The 25235-nt window shown below is 43.7% G+C and overlaps 1 protein-coding gene across 1 annotated transcript in view; it reads left to right on the plus strand.

Moving 5' to 3' along the window:
- Positions 1-5490: 5490 nt before the first annotated feature.
- Positions 5491-25235, plus strand: part of LOC133969877 (protein turtle homolog B-like) — a 126168-nt gene continuing 106423 nt past the window's right edge. Inside the window, exon 1 of the mRNA XM_062406584.1 lies at positions 5491-5731. Within this exon, the coding sequence (XP_062262568.1) occupies positions 5491-5731 (241 nt within the window). The remainder of the gene's footprint in view (positions 5732-25235) is intronic.

A 25235-nucleotide genomic window follows, 5' to 3' on the forward strand; every position in this document is an offset into this window, starting at 1 on the left:
TGAACTTGGGGCCAGTTCAGTTCCCAGGTTAATAGGGCAATTAAGAGGTAGAGCATACATGTACAGGGCAGTGATGATTTTATTATTTATTATCATTTAGGTTTAAGTAAATGTTCAAGTGCAAAAAGCTGAAGTTTTTGCGATCACACACAAGCAGCTTGATCGTGAGAGAAGGGCTCAAGCTATACCCCCCCCCCCCCCACACCTCTATGAAACACCCCTACATGTCATCTGTGCATCATCCAGCTCCCGCTTCTCCTCATGTTCTGTGACATCTGATCTCTGTTTTGTTTTTTTGTCAATGCTTCTCTAAGGACTTGTTGCCATCTCAGTTTCTCTCACTGAAAGTACCAATCTATGAATTTACATAGTAAATCTCTATAAATAGATTCTACACGTCGTCACCTATAATGAAGTAAATGATAAAGCATGTTACATGGATTCCAATATACCAGCATCACTTTGAATTTGGTCCTCTAGGATTATGGTCTTCAAACTAATGTCTCATCTAGCCAGTCTCCACATCGCTGAACCACTCTATCTCTATAAGTACATAGTGGTTGTTACATAGAGATGTTTTAGGAAATTAAATTAATTAATTTAAAAAAGGCTAAATATTGGCATAAATGTATTGAACAATGTAATTCAGGGTTATCCAGAATAATTCATTCTGGTAACGTGAATGACACACGTTTTGGTTTCTCAAACACCTTCAGGTTTGTGTATCTGGTGGAAAAAAATTTGTATTCGCCCCATCTGCTCTTTCTGAGGCGTGCAGCTGGTGTGTGGCTGCTGCTGCTTCTGGGAGGAGAGATGGGTCAACAAATTGTAGAGGACAGCAAAGTTTGCATGCCAGCAGCAACAGTATTTAAAAAGCATGCAACATACATGTGGGAGCTTCTTGATTCTCATGACAGCAGAGATGCAGGAGCATGGCGAGCTCTCGGATTGCACTGGCAGATGGGAACGAGTGCTACCTTCCAAGACCATTAAGTAGTCACGCATCAAGGACCACTGCAGTCTCTATTCAGAGAGCAGAGCTGGTTGAAACAGTATAGTACACATGCCTGTTTCACGGCATGAAACAGGCAATGACGGGATAAATCCTAAGCCATCTGAGCTTAGGTCAAGATACAAGATACATTTGTTTGTCCCACACACATGCACAGACAAACGACATGCAAATGGGGGGGGGGGATTTGTCCTCTGCTTTTGACCCATCTGGTGAACACAGGAGGTCACACAGAGCAGTGGGCAGCCATGCACGGCGCCCGGGGAGCATGTGTTGGGGGAGTAGGGTGCCTTGCTCAGGGCCACTTAGACAGTGGGGTAGGGAGAGTCCTCTTGTTAAGACCCTGGTGGTTTAAGATATTTTCCCTTGTGCCTCCTGCCTGTGTTTTGTTATGTCATGTCTTTCCCCCTGTTTATTTATGTTGCCATGTGTGTTTTGTTATTGTCCTGAGACTCCGCCCTCTACTGCTTCCCGCTCTTTTTCTCCCTCACCTGTTCCCCATCGTCAACCTGAGTGTTTTCCTGATTAGTTCACCTGTGTCTTGTCTTTGTTCCCCCTTCTATTTAAGCCCAGTCTTTCTGTTGTCCCCTGTCGGATTGTATCATCATTTTTTGACTGTGAAGAAGCCATACTGGGATACTGCTATTTTTGAACTCTTATCTGGTATGATTTTGGTCTCTCTGATTTTTGACTCTCTATTTTTGAGCCTCTTTGGTTTTCCCTTTTTTGGAACTCTGTTTTGCCAAGTTATTGAATTGGATTTTCTGTTTTTTGGCTCTTGTCATTTTTTTGCCTTTTTGGATTCCTTGGTTTTCCTTTTTTGTGAAATAAAGAAGTTTTCTTTGGCATCTTGGTTATGCGATTGGGTCCTTGCTCTGTGAAACCCTAACAGTACAATCCGACCAGAATGGACAACAACAGACTCACGAGCTTCAGAGACCTGACGGCCCAGATACAGGCCTTACAGCTCAGCCGATCCTCCGCGGCTGCTCCTCCCTCGCCCCAGCCTCCAGCACCAGCCCATGAACCTAAGCTGCCTCCTCCTCAGAAATATGCTGGTGAGCCCGGCACATGCCGCTCTTTTCTCTCCCAGTGCTCTGTCGTTTTTGAACTGCAACCTACCTCCTTCCCTTCTGAGTGCTCAAAGGTGGTGTACGTCATTGTCCAGCTGTCCGGACGGGCAAGAGAGTGGGAAACCGCACTCTGTGAGGCCTAGTCGCCCTCCTTCAACAATTTCAAGGACTTTTCTGATGAGATGAGAAGGGTTTTTGATCGGTCCAAACACGGGCATGAGGCTGCTCGTGAACTGTAACATATGCGCCAGGGGCAAGGGTCCGTTTCGGATTATGCCATCGACTTCCAGACCCTTGCAGCATCCTCTGGCTGGAACGCCGAGTCCCTCTTCGATACTTTCTTGAATGGGCTGTCGGAGGAGATCAAGGACGAGCTGACCGCCCATGATCTACCCCAGACCTGCGATGCCCTGGTCAACCTTGCCATCAGAATCGACACAAGGATACAACAGCGCCGACGCATGAGGGCTTCTGGGGGGCCCCGCAGATTCTCTATGGTCAACCCTGCCACCCAACCAGCACTCTTTTTGACCTCTGAGGATCCTGGACCAGAACCCATGCAGGTGGATCGCACCCGTCTGACCCTGGCTGAGCGGCAGAGAAGATTTGCCTCCCGTTCCTGCCTGTACTGTGGCTTTCTGCCATCCTGAAGTGGGGGGTCCAACAACAGGAGGTGATGGCGTTGATTGACTCCGGAGCGGAGGAGAACTTCCTTGACTCCTGCTTCGTGGCTCAGTGGGGATTACCAACCATACAGCTCAAGATTCCAATGGTGGCCAACGCGCTTAATGGCCAAAGGCTGGCCAACATCACACACATCAGCGCTCCTGTGGGGCTCCTTCTCTCCAGTAACCATCACGAGGAGATGAGCTTTTATGTTATAGACTCCCCTAATGCCCCTCTGGTTCTTGGCCACCCCTGGCTCGCCAAACATAATCCCCATATCGACTGGAGAGGCATGAGAATTGTGGGCTGGAGCCCATCCTGCTTTGCAAACTGTCTCATTCAAGCCCAGACCCGGTTGCCCCCAGCCTCTGAATCGCCAGAGGAGTTTCCAGACCTGTCAGCTGTTCCCCATGAGTACATGGATCTTAAGACTGTTTTTGGTAAATCCAGAGCCTCTTCGTTACCCCCCCATCGCCCCTATGATTGTAGCATTGACCTCTTACCTGGCACTTCCCCCCCCAGAGGTCGCCTCTTTTCACTGTCACGACCGGAGACAGAGGCTATGAATGTTTATATCAGAGACTCTTTAGCAGCGGGCATAATACGCCCATCCTCCTCCCCCGCAGGAGCTGGTTTCTTCTTTGTGGGAAAGAAGGACGGCTCTTTGCGCCCGTGCATCGACTATCGGGGCCTCAATGACATTACAATAAAAAATCGCTACCCTCTACCTCTTATGTCGTCGGCTTTTGAGCTACTTCAGAACGCTTCTGTGTTCACTAAGCTTGATCTCCGGAACGCCTACCATCTTGTTCGTATCCGTGAGGGAGATGAGTGGAAGACAGCCTTCAATACCACCTCTGGCCACTACGAGTACCTAGTCCTTCCATTCGGTCTTACGAACGCCCCAGCGGTGTTTCAGAGTTTAGTGAACGATGTCCTGAGAGACATGCTAAATAGATTTGTCTTTGTGTATTTAGATGACATTTAAATTTTTTCCAATTCTCTGTCCGAGCATGTCTCCCATGTACATTCTGTCCTTCAACGCCTGCTGGAGAACCGGCTCTTTGTGAAGGCTGAGAAGTGCGAGTTTCATCAAAAGACCGTCACCTTCCTAGGATACGTCATCTCCCCCGGCACCATCCAGATGGATCGGCAAAAGGTCGAAGCAGTGCTGGAGTGGCCCCCTCCTTCCACCTGCAAGGAGCTTCAAAGCTTCCTCGGATTTGCAAACTTCCATCGACGCTTCATCCGGGATTACGGTTCACTGGCGGCTCCCCTCACAGCCCTGACTTCCACGGCTGTTAAGTTCCTCTGGTCCTACGCTGCGGAGGGAGCATTTCAAGCCCTTAAACAACACTTCACCTCAGCCCCCATCCTTATCCAACCTGACCCCAGTAGACAGTTCATCGTGGAGGTTGATGCCTCCGACATTGGCGTTGGAGCTGTGCTCTCCGAATGCTCAGCCGGGGATAGCAAGGTCCACCCCTGTGCCTTCTACTCACACCGTCTCACGCCTACGGAGCAGAACTATGACGTTGGCAATAGGGAATTGCTGGCGGTGAAGCTAGCCCTGGAGGAGTGGAGACATTGGCTGGAGGGCGCCTCTGTGCCGTTCCTGGTCTGGACTGACCACAAGAACTTGCAATACATCCGCACTGCCAAGAGACTCAACCCCCGTCAAGCCCGATGGGCCATGTTCTTCTCCCGATTTAATTTTACCCAGTCCTACCGTCCTGGTCACAAAAATGCAATGGCCGACGCACTGTCCCGGCAATTCAGCCCCCGTGAGAGACCCCAGGAACCGGATACCATCCTCCCCCCTCATTGGGTTCTAGGAGCAGCTCAATTTGATATAGAGAGTATTGTTACTGCTGCTCAACCTAATGAGGTAAAACCCAGTCAGTGTCCTACTAACCGTCTTTTTGTTCCCAGTTCTGTCCGTCCACAAGTCTTACGGTGGGGTCATTCAACTCAGCTGTCCGGTCACCCTGGAACTAGACGAACGCAAGCTTTCATTGGCCGACGATTCTGGTGGACGTCCATGAGGGAGGAGGTTCACAAGTTCGTCCAGACTTGTCCAGTCTGCGCTCAGAATAAAACATCCACCCGACCACCAGCCGGCCTGCTGCATCCACTACAGGTTCCAAAGAGACCATGGTCACACGTATCGCTTGATTTTGTAACTGGTCTACCCCTATCCGATGGCAACACCATGATCCTCACAGTGGTTGATCGGTTGATCGGTCTGTCCATTTCATTCCCCTCCCCAAGCTTCCCTCTGCCAAAGATACTGCTAAGCTGATGATTCATCATTTTTTTAAATTACATGGTTTACCTGTAGAGGTTGTTTCTGACAGGGGCCCTCAGTTTACATCCAGTTTCTGGAAGGCTTTTTGTGGTCTTATTGGTGCATCTGTCTGTTTATCATCTGGTTTTCACCCGCAGTCCAACGGCCAAACTGAAAGGGCGAACCAGCAGTTGGAGACAGTGCTGCGATGTGTGGCATCCCAGAACCCCACCTCCTGGAGCCAACAACTACCCTGGGCGGAATACGCCATAAACTCCCATATAACATCCTCCACAGTCCGGTCCCCCTTCGAGTGCTCGCTGGGTTATCAGCCACCTCTATTCCCGGACCAGGAGAGGGAGGTGGGTGTTCCTTCTGCTGAGGCATACATCCGTCGCTGCCGCCGGACTTAGAGACGCACACGCTTGGCACTCCTCCTCTCCTCTGCCAGGATGAAGGTCCAAGCTGACAAACACCGCTCCCAACCCCCCCCTTATCGCCAGGGGCAACAGGTGTGGCTCTCCACCCAAGACCTCCCCCTCAAGACTGAGTCCCGTAAGCTCTCTCCCCGCTTCATCGGACCCTTTCCCATCGCCGGAGTCATCAGTCCCACCGCTGTTCGTCTCAACCTCCCTGGTCCCCTTCGCCGCATCCACCCCACCTTCCACGTTTCCCGAATCAAGCCATTTATTTGTAGCCACTTGCACCCTGCCCCCAAACCCCCCCCCCCCACCCCCACGTCTCATCGATGGTTCAGAAGCACACACGGTGCGTAGATTGCTGGATGTTCGCCGCCGTGGCCGGGGACTCCAGTACCTTGTGGACTGGGAGGGCTATGGCATCGAGGAGAGATCCTGGGTCCCCTCTCAGCTTCATCTTATGCCCAAACCTACGCAAGGACTTTCACCGCCAGCACCCCATTCCGCCCAAGAAAACGCATGGAGGCGTCCGTTAGGGGGGAGGTAATTTTTGGCTCTTGTCATTTTTTGCTTTTTTGGATTCCTTGGTTTTCCTTTTTTGTGAAATAAAGAAGTTTTCTTTGGCATCTTGGTCTGCGATTGGGTCCTTGCTCTGTGAAACCCTAACACCTCTTGGACTTTTAAACAGATACAGGTGTTGTCCATTCAGGTACGTTCTTGTTGTCACACCATCAAGTCGAACCAGGACCATCCAGTCAGATTTTCTGCCAATAGTCCAATTTTTCTGCCACTAGTCCTCCGCCTCTCCACAGGTCGTTGTGTGACCATTGAATAAGGTGAATTATGAAAATTATTTTTTTCTACTTCCATTAGGATCAAGGTATGGGTTTTGCTAAACAATGCAAGCGAGTGTGTCTCAGATTATCTTGGGTAATATTCAGGTGTGACAGGTGTGTTTTGCTGCATTGTGATTTATGAATCCATATTAATTATTGTGGATTGTGTTATGGAAAGTAGTGGAGTGGTTAGTTTGACCAAACACTGCATCAGTTCTGAAATGACAGAGGTCCACCTGAGCTCATCAGTGAGGAGGGAGTTGCTCGGGAGTTGGCCTTGTTGATATGGATGTTTAGAAACCATTACGTATAGTATTGGGGGGAAAAATCCGGTATAAGTCACACTTCCGCACAGCTACACTTGCCAATACACTAACACATAAAATGTATACTGGGCTGACTTGAGAGGTGCATATCCAAACAGAGGTCATCAAATCGCTCCAAAGCCATGAATGTTCTTGAAGGTTCAGGTAATGAGGAATTAGAATTAATCAGATAATCAAATGTTACACTACAGGAATCTCATTGTACCTTCGATCCTGCCTAGTGTGTCATATTGATGGTGCTCCACAGTAAGGGCCAGTGACGAGCATTACTTCCTGTCCATGGGCTTAAAGTCACCTAGTGCCCTGGTTAAGTTGACAGTTCAACATTATGCAGCTCAGGTCAATGAGAGAATCTAAGCTGCCTATGGTTATGGTTCACATCAAACAATGAAGATAACCAAATGACCTGATGGTGAATAGAGAGACTAATTCGTAACTTGTGCCTTTTATGTTGGATGTTCATCCCCTGTCTCCTTTATCAACAAAACAATCACATTTCCTGGTAACACGGTTTGTGTATGTGTCTGGCATGATCTCAAGCCTTTGTGACATGCTACCAGGTGGTTGCGTGTTCTGCCATCTCCAAGGACAAGCTGGGCTGCTACCAGTCCCCTTAGGATTATAAAGGCTTTTTTTTGTAAAGCTTATTCTGCAAAGATGGATGATTACTTCTATGTATTATGGTCCAATTGCCACAGTGTAAAGTGATATAAGTGAAGGATATCACCCAGTTTGAGTGCACTTAATAGCTTTTAAGATGTTTCAGATATGGCCCCAAGTGGGCTCAGATACATTAAACCCCTTTTCCTTTGTCCGTTGGCCATGTGGAGTGTGATATATTTCAGCAATATAAGGAGAAATGTCTATAAATGAGCAAGTGTTGAAGAAAAAGAAACACGTCTTTTCTACTTACTAATTGCCTGCTGTTTTAAAGAAGTGGGCTAAACCTAGATTGAGTATTGTGATCAAAGTGAAAGATGACAGATACACCTAAAAACACCAACTTTATGTATTTCAGTAAATATTCAATTTCTTTTGTAAAGTACGTTGCCAACGGGGTCTCAGCGCAGCAGCCAGGGACAAACAATAAGCTTTTCAGCATTTTATTTAGAGATCAGGTGTAAACATAAATTTAAAGCATAAAGCTTTACAGTTTAGCATGGCTCTGTCTCTCAAGAGTCTCTGAGTGTCTCTTGTGTGTCCGTGTTCCTCTGTGTGTCTCCTTGAGGCCGCTCTGCTGCTGTCTTTTGTACCAGAGGATCAATCAGCTGACAGCTCTCACCTCCACTGACTGATCCTCTGGTCCAGGTGGAGCTGCTCTCGCAGCCACCTCCACACATATTCCAGCCATAATGATGCTTAATACTTTGTTGCCTTTGGACGATGCTAGGCAAGATTACTCCATGTGTTTACACTGTTAGTAGCTAAAACAAGCAATACAAGACTAGTAACCATCAGGAATCACCTTTATATTCTAATGTTGTTGACCCTGACCTGCTAAACAGCTCATTTATTTAGGGAGAAATGTATTGTACAAGAATCATGTTTTTTTATCTATATAATGAGGGAATGTATTACTTTTTTCATGTTTTTTCAGAAATATGCTGTGATCAGAACTGACATACATTATCCTTCAACTTGTTAGAGAACAAGTGATTATATCCATATCCAGCACGGAGAGAGCAACAGTATCATTGACTTAGTGTGGTGGTTGTATCCACCTGATCAATATAAGTCCAATCGCCTCCCTTTTTTAACTCAGTCTTTGATCTTCAGTACTTCCAAAGGGAAATATCTCTTTAGCGGCTGAATACTCCACTATGTTCACCATCTGCTCTCTAACTGTGTCTGTCTGCTCTTTGCTGGGGAGTCGTGTTTCGAGAGGGTTTCTATTACCAGCTGCCTAATACAAACAAACACAACAAAGTATGAGATGGCTGAGAACAGTAAAGGCACCTAAACAATCAGTGAAGTTGAGGAAGACAGCGGATAACTCTTTGCATTATCATCACCACCAAAGTCAACTTCCCCACTTCACATTATCATTTAATACATTGTTATCATTATAAAAAAATATTATAGCCGATTAAATCTTTCCACTAAAACCGGATCTTTCCCTAACATCGAACATGTTTTTGTGTTGTTGTTTGCCTGAACTGAACAGGCTTGGTATAATAGCCCTAGTTAGCACTGTCCAAGATACAGTCTACAAAATGGCCAGCTGAGTGGTACAGCATGTGCCAGAACAATGAGTGAAAATCTGGCTCTCTATATGTGTCCACAGTTATGGAAAAAAAGGGTCCAGCCTGATATCAGTATTTTATTGTGTCTAAAAGTCCTGCTGTACAACATACTTGTCTCTAAAGCCTCCCTGTGTCCTAAAAACAAATCAGCTACTCCTGGTCCCACCATGGATATGATCCCTGAGTTCTGATTGGGGCCCTTATGAACACATTTTCTTGCGGCAGGTACAGACATCCTACTAAACCCGTGATCAGGTATTCTACCTCTGGTGCTTGTGATGCTACATGTATGCATATTTCCCATTTAGAGCGTTGGTTTCCTTCTCCTATTTTCAGAATGAGATGGAGGACATTAACCATGTTAACCATGTAATCATGTTTCTGGTTCAGTTAAGCCTTTTAGTCCTTCACAAGCTATAGATTTCACATCGTCAACAGCCCTTATGGGGATACAAGACGCTATGAAATCAGGCCATACTGTAGAATGCAAGCAAATGAATAGTTGCTGTAGGTTTAATATGATGTTCCTCCTCTAAGTGCTAAGAGAGATAATATTCACCGTGGGTAGCCTGGGGTGCCCCTGGAGGACAGGAGTGGCTTTTACACCACGGTGACACTTCTTGATTGAATTGCTCTCCCGTGTCAGTCCATTAATTTCAAATGAGACAATCTGCAATCCCTGTAGAATCCCATTGCATAAGCATAGCGCATAAGCATAGCGTATAAGCATAGCGCTGTGTTAAAAGTGCGGGCTGGTGGGAAAAAACACCTCAGCATGTAAAAGAGAGGCTATGTTGACTAGATTGAAACACAAAACTAAGCTGTGTCTGTCTAATCGTCGGTTTCACAGAAATCTTTGTCTGTCTGTCTGTATGTGACTCGCATATCTCCAGAGCCGTTAATCTTATCGGTTTGACACTTGGCAAGTGTACTGTTAAGGGCCCAAGGAAGTGCAGTGTTGCGTCATTCGGACACATGATAAGTTCAATCTTGATTCAATTTTAATAAACAGGCAATCAGTGCTACGACAAGATCAACCACAACAGACTCTTAAGGGTTCTACATACTGAGTCAAGCTTCACTGAACCGGAATTAAACAGGTGAACAGCTCATTTGTAGTTTAAGAGAGAAAGCTCTAACCAGGATTATCACAAGGCAAGTAAACATCTCAATCCAAACAGGCAGGTTGCTGCCGTGAGTTTAAAATAGAAGACAAAATAACAACATTTGACTTCACTTGTATGGAGCAACACTAAACATGCTACCCCCCCTTGTATTTCACTTATAGTTTGATTTATGTTTATTTGGGTAACATTTCTTAATTGCTTAAAGTGTTTCGGCAGAGAGGTGTACAAGTATGACATGATTATTTCACATTAAAAGGAGCTACTATCAACTTTACAGAGTTTATAACCACGCCATTATCTCTTGAAAAGATTTCTGTTTTCTGTTTGGACATTGTCAGTTGAAAAGTAGAGGATAACTGGTTATCTCTTGAAAAGATTTCTGTTTTCTGTTTGGACATTGTCAGTCTCCACCTCATGAGATGGTAACTCTCTCAAAGCTCTGCAATCTTAGCATCGCCTCACTCAAACCATTCCTCCCCTGATATCGCCTGCAGACTATCTGCAGTATCCTAATCAACACTTTTATCTGTCTGATATTGAGTGAACACCAGAAATAAAGTTGTGCCTGTGGCACGTACATATATGCTGCCACACAAGTGCCAGATCCATGATTATAATCAGCCGTAGGACCTTATTTTAATGCAATTCCCGTCTTTACAAATAATCAGCGAAACTGAAAATAGAAATTGAAACTAAAAAGAAAAAAAAAGTGAATATAGTAGGTAGAAAGAGGAAATGATAAAGGAATAATTGTCAAGGACACTGATAAGGCATAATGACAGGAAAGTGTTGTCACACCAGTGGCGGTTTTGGGCACGGGCGAACTGGGCCTCCGCCCGGGGCAGCACCTTATCATGTCACTTGGGGGGCGGCACGAGCACTTAAAAAGAAGAAAAAAAAGTAATCTGGCCCTCGAAGCGGTTTTCTATTATCTATCATATCACTGTGTGTGGAATTGGCAAATTGGCGCCCCCTGCAACTGCAGCGTCCCTGCTTGATGCTGTGTGAGAAAGGGGAAGGGGAGGGGGCGCGGGGGACGGTTCACCTCTGGGTCCCCCCAATGGAACGGAGAAGGGGGATTCACTGTATAGAGCAGTGATTATCAAACTGTGTGGCGCGCCCAATATTTTAACGTCCGCATCTCTTTAACGGCGGAGCAGTAAACACATCGCTCTTTCGCCGTAGACAGGCACACACACAGGCGCCGGGGCTCCGCCCCCCGCTCCGCTCACTCTCTCAGAGACACACACTGCCATTTTAGCGACTTTGTCACTAAATCTGGCGACTTTCCAAACCCTCATGGCGAAAAGCTACTAGCGACAAATCTAGCAACCTTTTCTGGTGATATTGGAGACTTTCTGGTGTTTTGGAGACTGACATGAAAGCACGTATCGTTCTGCAGTGACTCTCCTCAACGAGCAGCGGGATTATTTTAAACGATATTTTATATGATATAAATGATCAAATATGCATCCCATACTTTGTTTTCACCTTCTGTTGTCCATCCACTACAGCCACACAAGCAGTGATGAAGATAAGAAGAGAGAGAGAGGGTTAGGCTTCGGCGTCGCTTCCGCGTTCTGTGTGAACCCGGCGTTACGCAGCAGCCCCAGCTGCAGTCAAAGACCCACACTCCGCGTCCTCCAGACTGCAAATTAATCGCCCATGCGCAAAGCCACATTTGATCCTGCCCTGGCTTATAGAGCGGGATGTAAGTGTCCATGAATCTTCACTATCACCTGCGGCGCACTTCATCCTGCGACGCACATCGTCCTGCGGCTCACATCATCTTGCAGCGCACATACTTTTGCAACGCAAAAACATCTTGCTGCGCACATCATCATGTGCATCATCCTGTGGTGCACATCATCACCGCACATCATTGTGCATCGCACATCATCTTGCTGCAGACATCATCCTGCTGCGCACATCATCACTGCACATCATCGTGCGGCGCACATCATCCTGGAGGCATATCATCATCACCGCACATCATCCTGCGGTGCACATCATCCTGCAGCGCACATCATCCTGCGCACATCATCCTGCGCCGCACATCATCATTGCACATCATCGTGGAGCGCACATCATCCTGCGGCCCACATCATCAACACACATCATCGTACTGCGCACATCATCCTGCAGTGCACATCATCCTGGGGCACACATTGGCGCACATGGTCCTGGCGCACATCATCGTGCGGGGCACATCGTCCTGCAGCGCACATCGTCCTGTGGGGCACATCATCTTGCGGAGCACATCATTTTGCCACGCACATCATCATGCTGCGCACATCATCCTGCTGCGCACTTCATCCTGCAGTGCATATCATCATCACTGCACATCCTGCGGCGCACATCATCTGGCGCACATCATCATGTGGTGCACATCATCGCCGCACATCATCCTTCTGTGCACTCCCTGTGGCAGACATCATCCTGCTGCGCACGTCATCACTGCACATCATCGTGCAGCGGAAATCATCCTGCGGCATCATCCTGCAGCGCACTTCATCCTGCGGCACACATCATCCTGCTGCGCACATCATCCTGCCACGCACATCATCGTGGGGCGCATATCATCCTGCAGCGCACATCATCCTGCATCGCACATCATCCTGGGGCACACATCATCAACGCACATCATCATGCAGCGCACATCATCCTGCGCCCCACATCATCAACGCACATCATCGTGCTGCGCACATCATCCTGCAGCACACATCATCCTGGGGCTCACATCGGCGCACCTGGTCCTGGCACACATGATAGTGCGGGGCACATCGTCCTGCAGCGCAAATCGTCCTCCTGGGCACATCATCTTGCGGAGCACATCGGCGCCCAACATCCTGCAGCCCACATCATCCTGGGGCGCACATTGGCGCACATCGTCTTGCAGCGCACAACGGAGCACATCGTCCGGCGGCGCACATCGGCGCACATCGTCCTGCAGCGCACATCGTCCTGGGGCGCACATCGGCGCCCATCATCTTGCAGCGCACATCATCCTGGAGCGCACATTGGCGCACATCATCTTGCAGCGCACATCATCCTGGAGCGCACATCGGCGCACATAGCCCTGCTGCGCACATCATCGTGCGCCGCACTTCGTCCTGCGGGGCACACCTCCTACCCTTACTAAAGTTGGCCTGTGAGACTTATTAATTATTTTCTTCAGATCATTTATGAATGCTGGAGGTTGTCAAAGTTCCATCTAGTGTTGTTTCCCACAGTGGTCGGGCCAACGTTGTTTTTCACCACGATTGAAATGTACTTTGGCTGCCAATAAATAATACAGTTGTTTAAATACAACTCTTATAATGGTTTGAAGGATATGAAAAATGGTTGTTCTCCATTGCTGAGGCTTTCAAACGAGTCATGTAAAGAGGCTGAGTGTATAATGCCATCCTAATAAATACATGAGCTTTATAAAAAATTAAAGGACTTTCATAAAGGCATGAAACTGTAAATAGCTATATGATGAAACATGCAAATATAGAACCCTGCTCTACATAGGACCGGGGTGTTACTTTGGCTTATAAGATGGCTAAGGTGTGAGATATTTTGAATTTTATATTTCATGCTTCACATCTTTACAACTTGTCTAGTGAATCACAGGTCAAAGCTTTGTTTAAAAAATGTTAGATGAGCCAACATTCGTGGGGCAGTTTTTTAAATGCATTTACTTACTTTGTATTGTTTCATCATTGTCTTCTTTATAGATTTGCTGAACAGTTGGACTTATATTGCAAAACACAGACACAGACTGAAGTTTAAAGGGATAGTTCACAGAAAAATGTAAATTCACCCATCTACTCAGCACTATGCTGATGGTCGGGTGGGTGAGGTGTATGAGTCCGCAACACACTTTTGGAGTTTTAGGGGTAAGAGTTAAAAAGTAGGTTTCATTAACATCGCTCAAGTCCAATTTGAATGTGTGGGTTTACGGACACTTGGGTAACACCACACAAGCAGTATGGAGATTTTTTTTCTTTTTCTGTTTTATTACGTCTGAAGAAGGAGTCACCAGTTACTTCAATATTGGAATTGGCTGTAACACTTTTTAACCCTGAAACTCCAAAAGTGTTCTGAGGACTCAAACACTTTACCCAACCTCCATAGTGGTGAGTGGATAAGAGTGAATTATAATTTTTCTGTGAACTATCCCTTTAATATGAGGGTCAATGACAAAGAAGCCAAACAGTGCCGTCCAAAATGGCTGAAAGATAAACTGAGATTAGCTTTCTGCCCCTCTTTGCCAGGTCTGGACCACAAGAAGGCAAAACAGCATGTCAACCTAAGGTGCCATATGGTGGCCCAATTAGTTTTTTGCTATTTGGGCCATAGTCACCATTTACCTCTTTGCCTCTCCAGAATACACCTTTCTCCTTTAGCGCAACTTGTTAGCCAAAAGTTACCAAACTTAGTTTTGGGATATTGGGCCACATTTACTATTCAACGAGTAAACAACATTAGGCTCATATCCATTTAGTCTGGGTTACAAAAATATCAGAAGCACCACTGAAGATGCTCACATTCCAATGCTAGCAAACAGATGATCCTAGTGCAGATGTAAGAAATAAATGATTAGAGTTCAGGAAGTTACAAGTCTTTCATACAGTTACAAGATCAAGCAAGGTTTGGCTGAAGCACGAGTACAACAAGTTTATATGACGCTCTGAGTTCTGCTGTCACGTCAGTCAGTCTGACTTCTACATAAATTACTGTGGCAATAGAATATAGTCACCGGGGTCTCCCACATACAGCCAGAAACAAAGGTGTTGCTTTCCAGCATCTTTATTCTTTTAACACCACACACAAGAGCAAACATGAACAGTCAGAAGTTAAACAAAAATGGTCCCAGACAACTGTTTCAGGTTCCTCGAATCAGCCGCTTCGAGGCTCGCTCGCTCTTTCTCTCTCTCTCGTCTCCGTGTGAACTGTTGAGTATTTAGCAATTGTGTGAGGATGTTATAAAAGGAAGTAGGTCAGAGATTTGCTGCTCTATTTAACTCTTTGTAAAAAAACATTTTTAAATAATTATGTGCCCTTTTTTCTCACTTGAGCCCCTAGCCCCCAAATGTCTGTGCACGTGAGTCAGGTGTGTTGGTGGGTTGAATCACAGAAGGAATCGTGGGTCACACTTGGCCAGCGGCACACACTATCTGGAATAGACTACAGAGTGGGGACATGGCAGAACACACAGAGACAAGCCCTTGTCCAGCTAAATGTCTCCAACCTTAACAGTCACCTGGCTGAAGTTAAGTGATTATAGCCAATGACAAACAGTTGTACTCTGTCTGGTTGCAGCAGCTCTACAGGAGTAACAAGGTTCCCTAACTAATTCTCTGAGTGAGGTTCTATCGATTGTCACTGGACACATGACACAGGGAGCTTCTCTTTCCTCTTGTCCCTCTTCATCACGTTAATGTCTCATCAATACGTGTTACTGACAGAGTCCTTGTACTTTCTCATTGCAGATCCAGGATACCGCCTGCAGCCACATCATATCATTGCTTAGATAAGGTGAATTTCTGTAATCTGGGGAAACCCTTCTGCAATTTTGACTTTTACAATTTATTCCCGATATCTGTTTTACTCATTAGATCAACATATTATAACTTTCTGTAATCCTTAAGATTGCCTTTAACCACACCAGAAGCAGACATGGGATAGCTATTAATATTCTTAATGCCAAAAAAGACAATTCTGCCTTATTTGTATAATATAGAACAGGTAAGTTGGTACTCTGGGACACTTGTATAAGGCTCTTATAAAAGTCTTAATCACTTTGCATTTTACATGCTAAGCTCAACATTCCAATTTTTTTAAAGTTATTTAAAAAATGATTTATTTTTTCATAAAGAATCGTATAGCCTATATAAGGTAACTCTAAAATTCATTTAAAGGTGTATCACATTTAAAAAATATCTACAGCAAGAATCCATCAACAGCAAGTTACACAACAATAACAGATGATTCATTGAGTAATTCATCACTCTGTGGGGGCTACTCAGGGAACAAACAGTCCTTGTAGGGGAGAGACCATCATCATGGTCCACCCTATTATCCTCTCTTTGTGAAACCAATAGCTGCAGACCACAGGACAGACTCTTCTCTGCGTTTCTGTTTAACAGACAGGGACATACTGTATTTATCATTAACTCCTGTCTGACTTCAGATCATATACTACATCTCTTTACTTAATTGACTGTTCCACATTAGCCAAAGCCTGCTGTCCCACTATGTCAGACTTTTTCTTTTGAATAAATACTTTAAACATTGGTACTCCTTTAAATTTTAGTTTTCTGTCAATGTTTTCTCATAAATGTACAACCACATCCCTGAAAACTGGACACACTGGTCAGTTTTATAATTTGTCAATATCATCAACTTTTCTTTTCTTGACAGATGCAATAATGCAGCCTGTAATGCAAAGCAATGATGTCACCCTGACCTAAAGCGCACAGCACAGGTTTGAACGTGGGTCTCACTAACTTTTTTTTCAATCATTTTACAAATCAGTGTAAAGGTCAATCCACTCAAACCTACTATGTGATCTGGTCTACTATATCCAAGGCGTGTAGATGTGGCAGACTGCTAAGATAAGTAAGTATTAACATTAATTCTAAATGGTGAGATTAACATTAACATAATAGTGAAAAGATGATTGGGAGGCTAAGAGTATACTGGTCTGTGTTGGGTTGAGGATCTCTTGCTGGAATTATGTATCCACAGACAAAATGGACAAAAGAGGTTTTGTTTACAAAGAAGTTTATCACGGGTAATAATCAATTATCTTCAGCCAAGTCTTTTGTAATGACCAAGGCCTCTCTGTTTTGACAAATAAAGTCCTGGTTGCTGGCCGGTGGATAAACTAGGTCACAGAACTATTACTATGTTGCCATGAATACAGTGTTGATTTCTGTCACTGGAGATAATTAAGCCTGAAAAGAGAACTCAGCTCTTGATTTGTGATTGGACATTTTGAATTTTCTTTCTTTCCTATAAACAGTATTCAACTGAGTAGAAGTAAATGAACATGCACATTTTCCTTAATTATTTATTTCTATGTAATGTGTTTTTACTGCTTTTACATTCCATATACGACTAAATATGATTGTAAATTATATAGTAATAATGAAAATTACTGCATTCAGATTAGCATATCTCCAATATGCTCACTTTCAAACTGTAAATCCAAGAGGCTAATCAAATCCTAGTCATTTATTTTAAGTTAAAGACCATTTCCTTATGTCCTGGTTGACTAATTATAAAATTGACTGCTTGGGACTTTGGCTATGCGAAATTTGCAATGTCCCACTTTCCCTTCAGAGTCAGGTGTATTTACATGTACTGTGAACTCTATTGTCAGTCATTTAAAAGGCAGTGACCAATTAAACATAAAAAAATACTTTACTCCAATGATGACAAAATTAATTTGTCATGACAAGCGATACAAATATTACAACTAAAAATAATAAAGGGGTCCTGAGTTTTAAATAAACAATCAGTGGTTATTATTAAAGATGGCTCTGAATAGTCATTAAATCTATTTCATATCTTGAAATATGTGATCTAGGGTCAAACACTTCTGTAAGCATTTGAAATCCTGTCATGTGAATTTGTTTGTATTCGGGCCTGATCAATTATCCAGCAAGTCAAATATGGTGAACAGGTTGGAGCTTCTCCACCTCTGCTGTAACTATGGTGTTGTTAAACTGAAAACATAAATGTTGAGCCGAGACATCATTCTGAGAAGTGTGAGTCAGAGTCAGTGTGTGAAGGCAGAACATCCACCTTAAGTTAAATTGAGCTTTGTTCCGGAAACTCATATGTAAGTATTTGAAAGGATTTGCAGTTTTCCTATAAATGGGAAAGACTTTCACTTCACATTTACTCAAAACCAACATGGACCAAAAATAAGGTCTTTACTTGGCGGCAGAAAACCAAAGTGACATGAATGCAGACTGCGTGACTCAGGTCTTATTTTGTTAAACAGATGTGAATGTGTCTGTGCATTTCAAGATTTTTTATGTGCATGTGTTTTCAAAACAATAAAAAATTATAACGTAAAAGCTATTAGTAAATTGCTTTCTTAAGCCCTGTCTTCAGTTTGAAAAAGAGAGGAATGTGGATTATCTTGTTTTGTTCAACCATTTACTCACACTTTTGGCCTTTAGTCGCTATATTACACCTCAGTAGTCATCCATTCTGGTTCCAATGGCAAAACATTTTCATTAAGCTGATTAGAATGTAGCATGTTGCTTTATAACTATGTGACGTCTACATTGGTTTATTTTTAACAAAATTCACCTGTTAAATCACTATGTTCTTTACTGTTTTATGTTACTTTGAAACCACATCATCCTTTAATATTGTAAAATAATTGAGGAAATATTGACTTTGTCTCAAAATAGCTCAAATGTTTATTTTGAAAGACATGTAGGCTGTTTATGTGTATGATATGTATGTCTCACCCAGCATCAGCTGCTCACAAACATTTTGTATTCCCACAGGAAATCTCAGCACCTGCTTCTTACCTAACCTAACTCAACCTTACCTAACCTTACCTTACCTAACCTATCCTATCCTATCCTATCCTATCCTATCCTATCCTATTTTACCTAACCTAACCTGATATTTAACATAATCACAGCCTGATTTTACACACAAGACTTGCAGACAAACCATCTCCTCCTGAACCAGAGGATTAATCGGCTGTTAGCTGATTGATCCTGTGGTTCAAAAGGCAGCAGCAGAGCTGCCGAAGAGAGACACACAGAGACAAAGAGACACATGGACGAGACAGAGCTGAAAAGACAATATGCAGAAAGTGTGGGCACCTGTGTGGAGAAAATAAAAGATGATGAAAAGCAATTTGTTCTCTCTGGCCGTGTGTCGGAGACCCTGCTGGCATCCTCGACTGCCACTCAAGGTTTTGAGCCTGTGAATTTTGGCTGCTATATTTATATTATTAGATTCATGTGCAAGTTTTACATAGTGTTACATGCAGGTTATTAGCGCAGAATCAAACAAAAGATGATCATAACACTTTCTTTGTCTAATTGCTCCAATTTGGGATTTAAATTAACATTTGTGTGAATGCATTCCTGTGCTTTGTGTTGTGTTGACCTGGATATCATTGTGTTTTTGGTTTTTGGTTCACTCTCCATGGAGGTGGTCTTGGAGGGAGGCATGGCCTGGGCTGCATGCCAGCTGGACCCTCAGCTCTCCTGGATTTCACAGAAAGGTTTGGTGAGAGAACTGTGTGTGAGTGTTTGTGTGTGTGTGTGTCTGTGTGTGAAAAAGAGAGCATGAGGCGAGAGGCCGCCAGACAACCCTAATTGATCCCCTCCACCCCAAATCCTGGTCTATCCCAGTCATGTGCACTGCAGACCCAGAGGACACAAACTGAGGAATGCAATGTATTAACTAACAGTGACCGAAGGCAGCCTGTGTCATGCCTGAAACCCAATGAACCTCCTGTAGCTGAACCTGCAATAACCAATAAGACATCAAGTCAAAGTCATTATTGGACATAATGACCTGCCACAGGGAGGCAACTTGAACTAAGATTAAGATGATTAAGATTAAGATGCATTTATTAGTCCCAAACACATGCACAGACATGCACAGGCACACTCATGCAGGTAGGGAAATGTATCCTCTGCTTTTGACCCATCTGGTGCAGGACACACAGTGCAGTGAGCGACCATGTACGGCGCCCGGGGAGCAGATGTTGGGGGAGTAAGGTGCCTTGCTCAGGAGCACTAAACAGTGCGGGGCGAATCCTCTTGGATTTTTGGACAGATCAATCCAGGTTCGTCTTTTTGTTGTTTCTCAGTGGAGTCAAACCAGAGACGAACCAGAGACCTTTTCTGCCCATAGTCCAATTTTCTGCTGCCTCTCCACTCAGTGTGTGACGCTCAGTCATTTATGGTATGGTTTTCTGTCTTGTGTTTTCTATTTCCTGTTTTATTTTGTAGCCTCGCTATCACTGTGTCTTGTTTCAGCTTCTTGGTGTCTCACTTCCTGTCTTTGATTGTCATCTCCAATTCTCATGTGTTTCACCAGTGTGTAATTGCCTCTGCCTTCCTTCTGTGTATTTAAGCCTCTGTTTCCCTTTTTCTGGTGTTGGGTCGTTAGTTGTTTCTCCTACTCGTGTCCACACGTCGTGAGATATGGTTTGTCTGTTCCTGCTGGCTCGACCAGCTTCTCCTGCTTCCTCGTCCCTTGTTCTCCGTGCGCTTTGTCGCCAGTGTTACTTGTGTTAGTGTTCCTGTTGTATATTAAATCCCCTTTTTGTTAATATCTCTGCATCCTGGGTCCATCTCCTCCCCCAAACCGTAACACAGTGTATGGTGCAAGTTATGGCTGGAGATCGGTGATGTCATTAAGATATGCAAGAACAAATTTTCCTGAGGCGGCCTCTTCAGCAAAGGTATGACTCAACAACCCCCGAGAGATTCAGAGGTTTTATTTGTCACATATTCATGCAATAAAACCTTTGAATAAAGGCACAACGTTCAATAAAGGAAGGATACATTTTAAATGCCACCTGTCACTTGTGTTAGCCTAAACACAGCTTCTCTCTCTGTAGCTCCTTCTCAGTCTCAGTGGAGGTTCCCTCTGCTGTAATCCAGTAGACTCATGTATGCCCCCACTGGATATTGACATATTAATTCAATGTGACAATGAGCTATTTTTTTACAGGTCCATGTTTTCATGCTCTCCTGAAAAAGAATGAACCGGAAAACTCTGAAAACTGAACACAACTTTGTGACCTTGAGAATCAACCGTGACAAAAGAAAGATCCTGCACTTCTGACAACAAGTGTAAATTACAACTTTTATATGTATATTAAGCATTTTATTTCATAATTAATTTTTTGAATTGCATGAACATGTCCACTTTACATTATTTGGACAGAAAACTAATGTAGAGTTGTTGTTTTACTGATTATGAAGCTTATAACATTTTTGCCATGTACTTGAGCTAGAACCTGCAGCTTGAACATCCTACAGTTTGCAGGCTCCTGCGTGAAATCCAATCACTCATTCTTGTCTCATTGTTGATACATTTATTTTTTGTCCCAGGGATCTTGAGTCCTTCCAAAAAAAGTATGTGGTTAAATGATTATCTATTTTAGCTGTCCTCTTTATAAATTAGGGGTAGATTGAAGTCATTAGTAAGAACGCTAGAGCCCTTCATCACAGGTACTTGATCAGAAAGTGGGGGTGTCACGAAAATGGTTGAGTTTATTTTTTACATGGAAAGGCAATGTTCAGCAGATCTGTTTCATCATCACTGCATATAAACAGACACAAATCCATTCACCGCGTCAGTCTCTAACACTGTACTACCTGCTGTTAGGCTCCCACTCTACACTCTCCTGGCCTGACCTTGGAAAGTTCTGTCACTGAAGTGGTCATCATCGGTAAAGAGTCTGCAAATGTTGGAAGTATAGATGGAAAACAGAAAGTAGCAGCACTGTGCTCTGGGACATTTAGATTTGGGCCCTTTCTTTTTACTCTAGGGCAGGGGTGCCCACACTTTATAGGCTTGTGAGCTACTCTTGAAATGACCAGCTCCACAAGATCTACTGACCAAATAATGCTGGTATCGCCCACTGACGCATAGTGATTAGATGCCCAGAACGAATGCTGTTATATTCCAACCAAGTTAGGGTCCAAAATGAGCATTTGATCTGATGATTTCTGAACATTTAAACATGGACACAGGACACTTCAATCTCTAGGGACTGTAAATGTATCGTATATGGCTGCAACACCGTTTACCCCTGAAACTCCAAAAGTGTTTAATGGAATCAAACACTTGATTCCATTATCAAGTAGATGAGGAGTGAATATTAATTTGGATGAACTCTGTCTGTAATCAATAAGTCCATCAATAAAGGTAGAGATATTTCTGTCAGGAAGAAAATGGTGGAACGACAAATCAACAGAACAACATGACCGTACATAGAGCCGCACCATGGTCATCACTTTGATGCTTGAACATTTCATCATTGTTCAACATAATACAACTTGTACCAGAGTCCAGAGTCCACACTGGACTGTTACCATTTGGAGCCATATTGACAAACTTCTGCAAGGGGGGCATTGATCATCTTTCGGTTCCACACTGAGAGCTCAGAGGCATATAAACCTGTTCCAACATCAGCCAGCTCCCATAGCAACGACCCACAAACTGTGAACAGCACGCTAACAACACAACAAGTGACTGAAGCAGAGTGTGACTGGGGTTTTTGACCCACTGCTTCAGAATTACAGGTCTTTAGACCATAACACACTCTCTGACTGACTCGAACACACGCATACCCACATACCCACCCAGACACAAGGATGATGGCGGAATTAAATTTCTCTGATAATTTTAGGATCCTGTCACGACTTTAATAGAACAGAGTTGTCATTAACGTTATTAGAACATCTGTGATTTTAAACCATAATATACTGTGTTATATATTTAGTGTTCAGACACTTTTTTCTCCTGAGTTCTGTGATCCTACGAGGTCTCCTCTGCCCTTACTTTAAGATTTTGTGAGAAATGTCTTAACTATCAGACGAATTTGCCATGAAATTTCATACAGACATTCATGATGGCCCCAGGATGAACTGTAATAACTATGATGGTCCTCTCACTTTTCAACTAGCGCCAACATCATATCCAATTTGACCCATACTTTGTCGGTGACCATATATCTGCAAGGTTAATGACGGCCCATCAGCTTCAGCTGCACTTTCTGTGTAAGAGCAAATAGCAAATGGTAAAATGTTAAAGGACCCATCGTATGCCCATTTTACCACAGTTGACATGGTTCCTTGGGGTCTTAATGAAATGTCTGTAATATATTTTGGTCAAAACACCACAATTGAAGCTGAATGTGAAACCGTTGCTCCCAGAGCCTGATAAAGCTGAATTTGAATTGTCTGTTTGCACTTCACGCAGTGTGACAGACAGGTAACTATGAGACACGACTATGCTCCCATCAACAAGAGAAGCTGCAATAGCTGTTGAGCATCTGGTAAAAAGGCCATCAGCAGCAGCTACAGTGATGTCTCTGTCAGAGATGCTGACGGGCATGTTGGGGCCTGACACACCACAGAGTCCTGGCTGCTGCTTGTAGACGGGCCGAGAGAGAGAGAGAGAAGAGAGATTGAGATCAAGGTAGCCCTAGAGAAGAGAGGCCGACATTGTGACAAAGAGTGGGAGTAGATATTTTGCACCTGAATGTCTGCCTCAAAATGCTGTCAGCAACTCTGTCACTGATTATGGGAAAGAAAAGAGGATACATGAGATTAGCTGTTGAACCTTATAACAGTAAGGTCCAGTTAAAAACTTTTTTTCCCAGCGAAGGATTTATGGATTTTGATGGAAAAAAATTCGGCAGATTTGCGCGACTGATATCTAAGGCTACAACAACAGTATTTTGAAAATCCATCAACTCTGGTATGGTTACGCCTGGCGGTCACACTACTCCGAAGTTTTGGAGCCGCTGAAAAAGGAGAAGTTTGGAAACGCTGCAGGCTCTGTTTTAGTTAGAAACTCAGGAGCTGCGTTCTAGTCTGGACCGGCAGATACTGAGATGGTTTAAAGATACACAATCAAAACCGCTTGTTGAGTAGGTCTCTTCAGTCATGACTTAACTTTAACTGATTGGCCAGGCACATATCACATGACCCCCCCCCGTCCAGCAGAAAACAACCAGCATGGGCCTCGGCTGTAGAACGCAACATGGACAGTAAATTACAAGCTTTGCTGACCCTGTTGTCTTTGCAAACAGCTGTTGTGTCATTAAAATCTGCATTTTGCAATTAAATAACTGTTTCCATGCCTAGGAGACAAGCTAATATTTGAACAATTCAGAAGCAGATGTTGTTAGTTACATTTTTGGTTATGTGTGGGACACATTCATATTTTGACCTGATTATACAACTACAGGTAAAATGTCCAGCTTATCAAAGGTATTATTCAACCTTAAGGGAAAGTGAATGCGTGTTGCAAAATTTGTGTAGAAAATTCGTGGCAATCTATCTGGTAATTCTGGAGACACGATGGCACAAATCACCTTGATGAAATGTCATAGTAATTCATCCAAATGTTGCTGACGAATATTTCAGTTTGATCCAAAGTGGTAAACTTACCGAGAGACTGACACTAAATCCCAGAGCCGAGCTGAAGTCTGTCAGAAACAGCATTTATTTTATCACCACGTGAAATGATGCATCTCGCCAAGCGTCCTGAAAACCATTCCATCACATCTCTCCTGCTGTCTTTTGATCTAATTATTGATTTGGACTTGAGTCTGAGGACAACACTCGGAGGCTCACAAATCATCACAGAGTGAACCACCACTGATCACACCTCTACAAGGGTGTCACATTAACATGAAGCAATGATGACAATACACTCAAATAAATCCATCCGACACAAAGCTCATCCATCCCACAGCAGCTGCTTTCTGTCTGCCAGGTAAATTCATCACAGCATCATAAAAAAAAATTCAAATTCACACCTATGTTCAATTTAGAGTCTCCAATTAACCAAACCCCCTAACAAATACAGAAAGAAAATGCAAACTCAACCGAAAAAGATCTGGGAACCATCTTCGTATGAGGCAACAATGTTTAGTGAACTCCTGCCAAATGATAAAACGCAGTGTGACTGCGAAGCTAAATATTATAGTTAGAACTGAACTAACTTGCTGATTCAATGATTAGCTGGTTGACAGAAAATCTGTCAGATATTACTCTGATCAATTGATCAATCAGATCTATTGCTACTATTCCTACATGTACTTACTGTGCTTTCACAAGCTTGTTCATCGTACTATTCCCAATTCAACAGTCTTCCTATACTCTTCACCTATATTAATGTATATAACGGATGTATATATGTTTACATACTATTAAAACTTCAAAAAATGTACATTGATGTTCATACTGTACATACAACCAATTGTATCTGTATACATGGTTAAATTATTCCCCTGTATATTTGTATATGGCAGTTCTTCACTACCATGGTAAATATGATAAGTTATAGTATCACTTGCTGTAGTATGTCATTTCCTGCTCTTATCTGTAAATAATACTGTGTTTGCACTTCTGTTTAGATATGAATTGCATTTCATCTGTGTTTTACAAACAACAATAGAGTTAAATCTAATGTTGTCTTATCTTTAGAGAAGCGGCCAAAAATCCTCCCATTAAAAGGAAG

This window comes from Platichthys flesus, chromosome 15, assembly GCF_949316205.1.
Source record: "Platichthys flesus chromosome 15, fPlaFle2.1, whole genome shotgun sequence".
Taxonomy (NCBI): Eukaryota; Metazoa; Chordata; class Actinopteri; order Pleuronectiformes; family Pleuronectidae; genus Platichthys; species Platichthys flesus.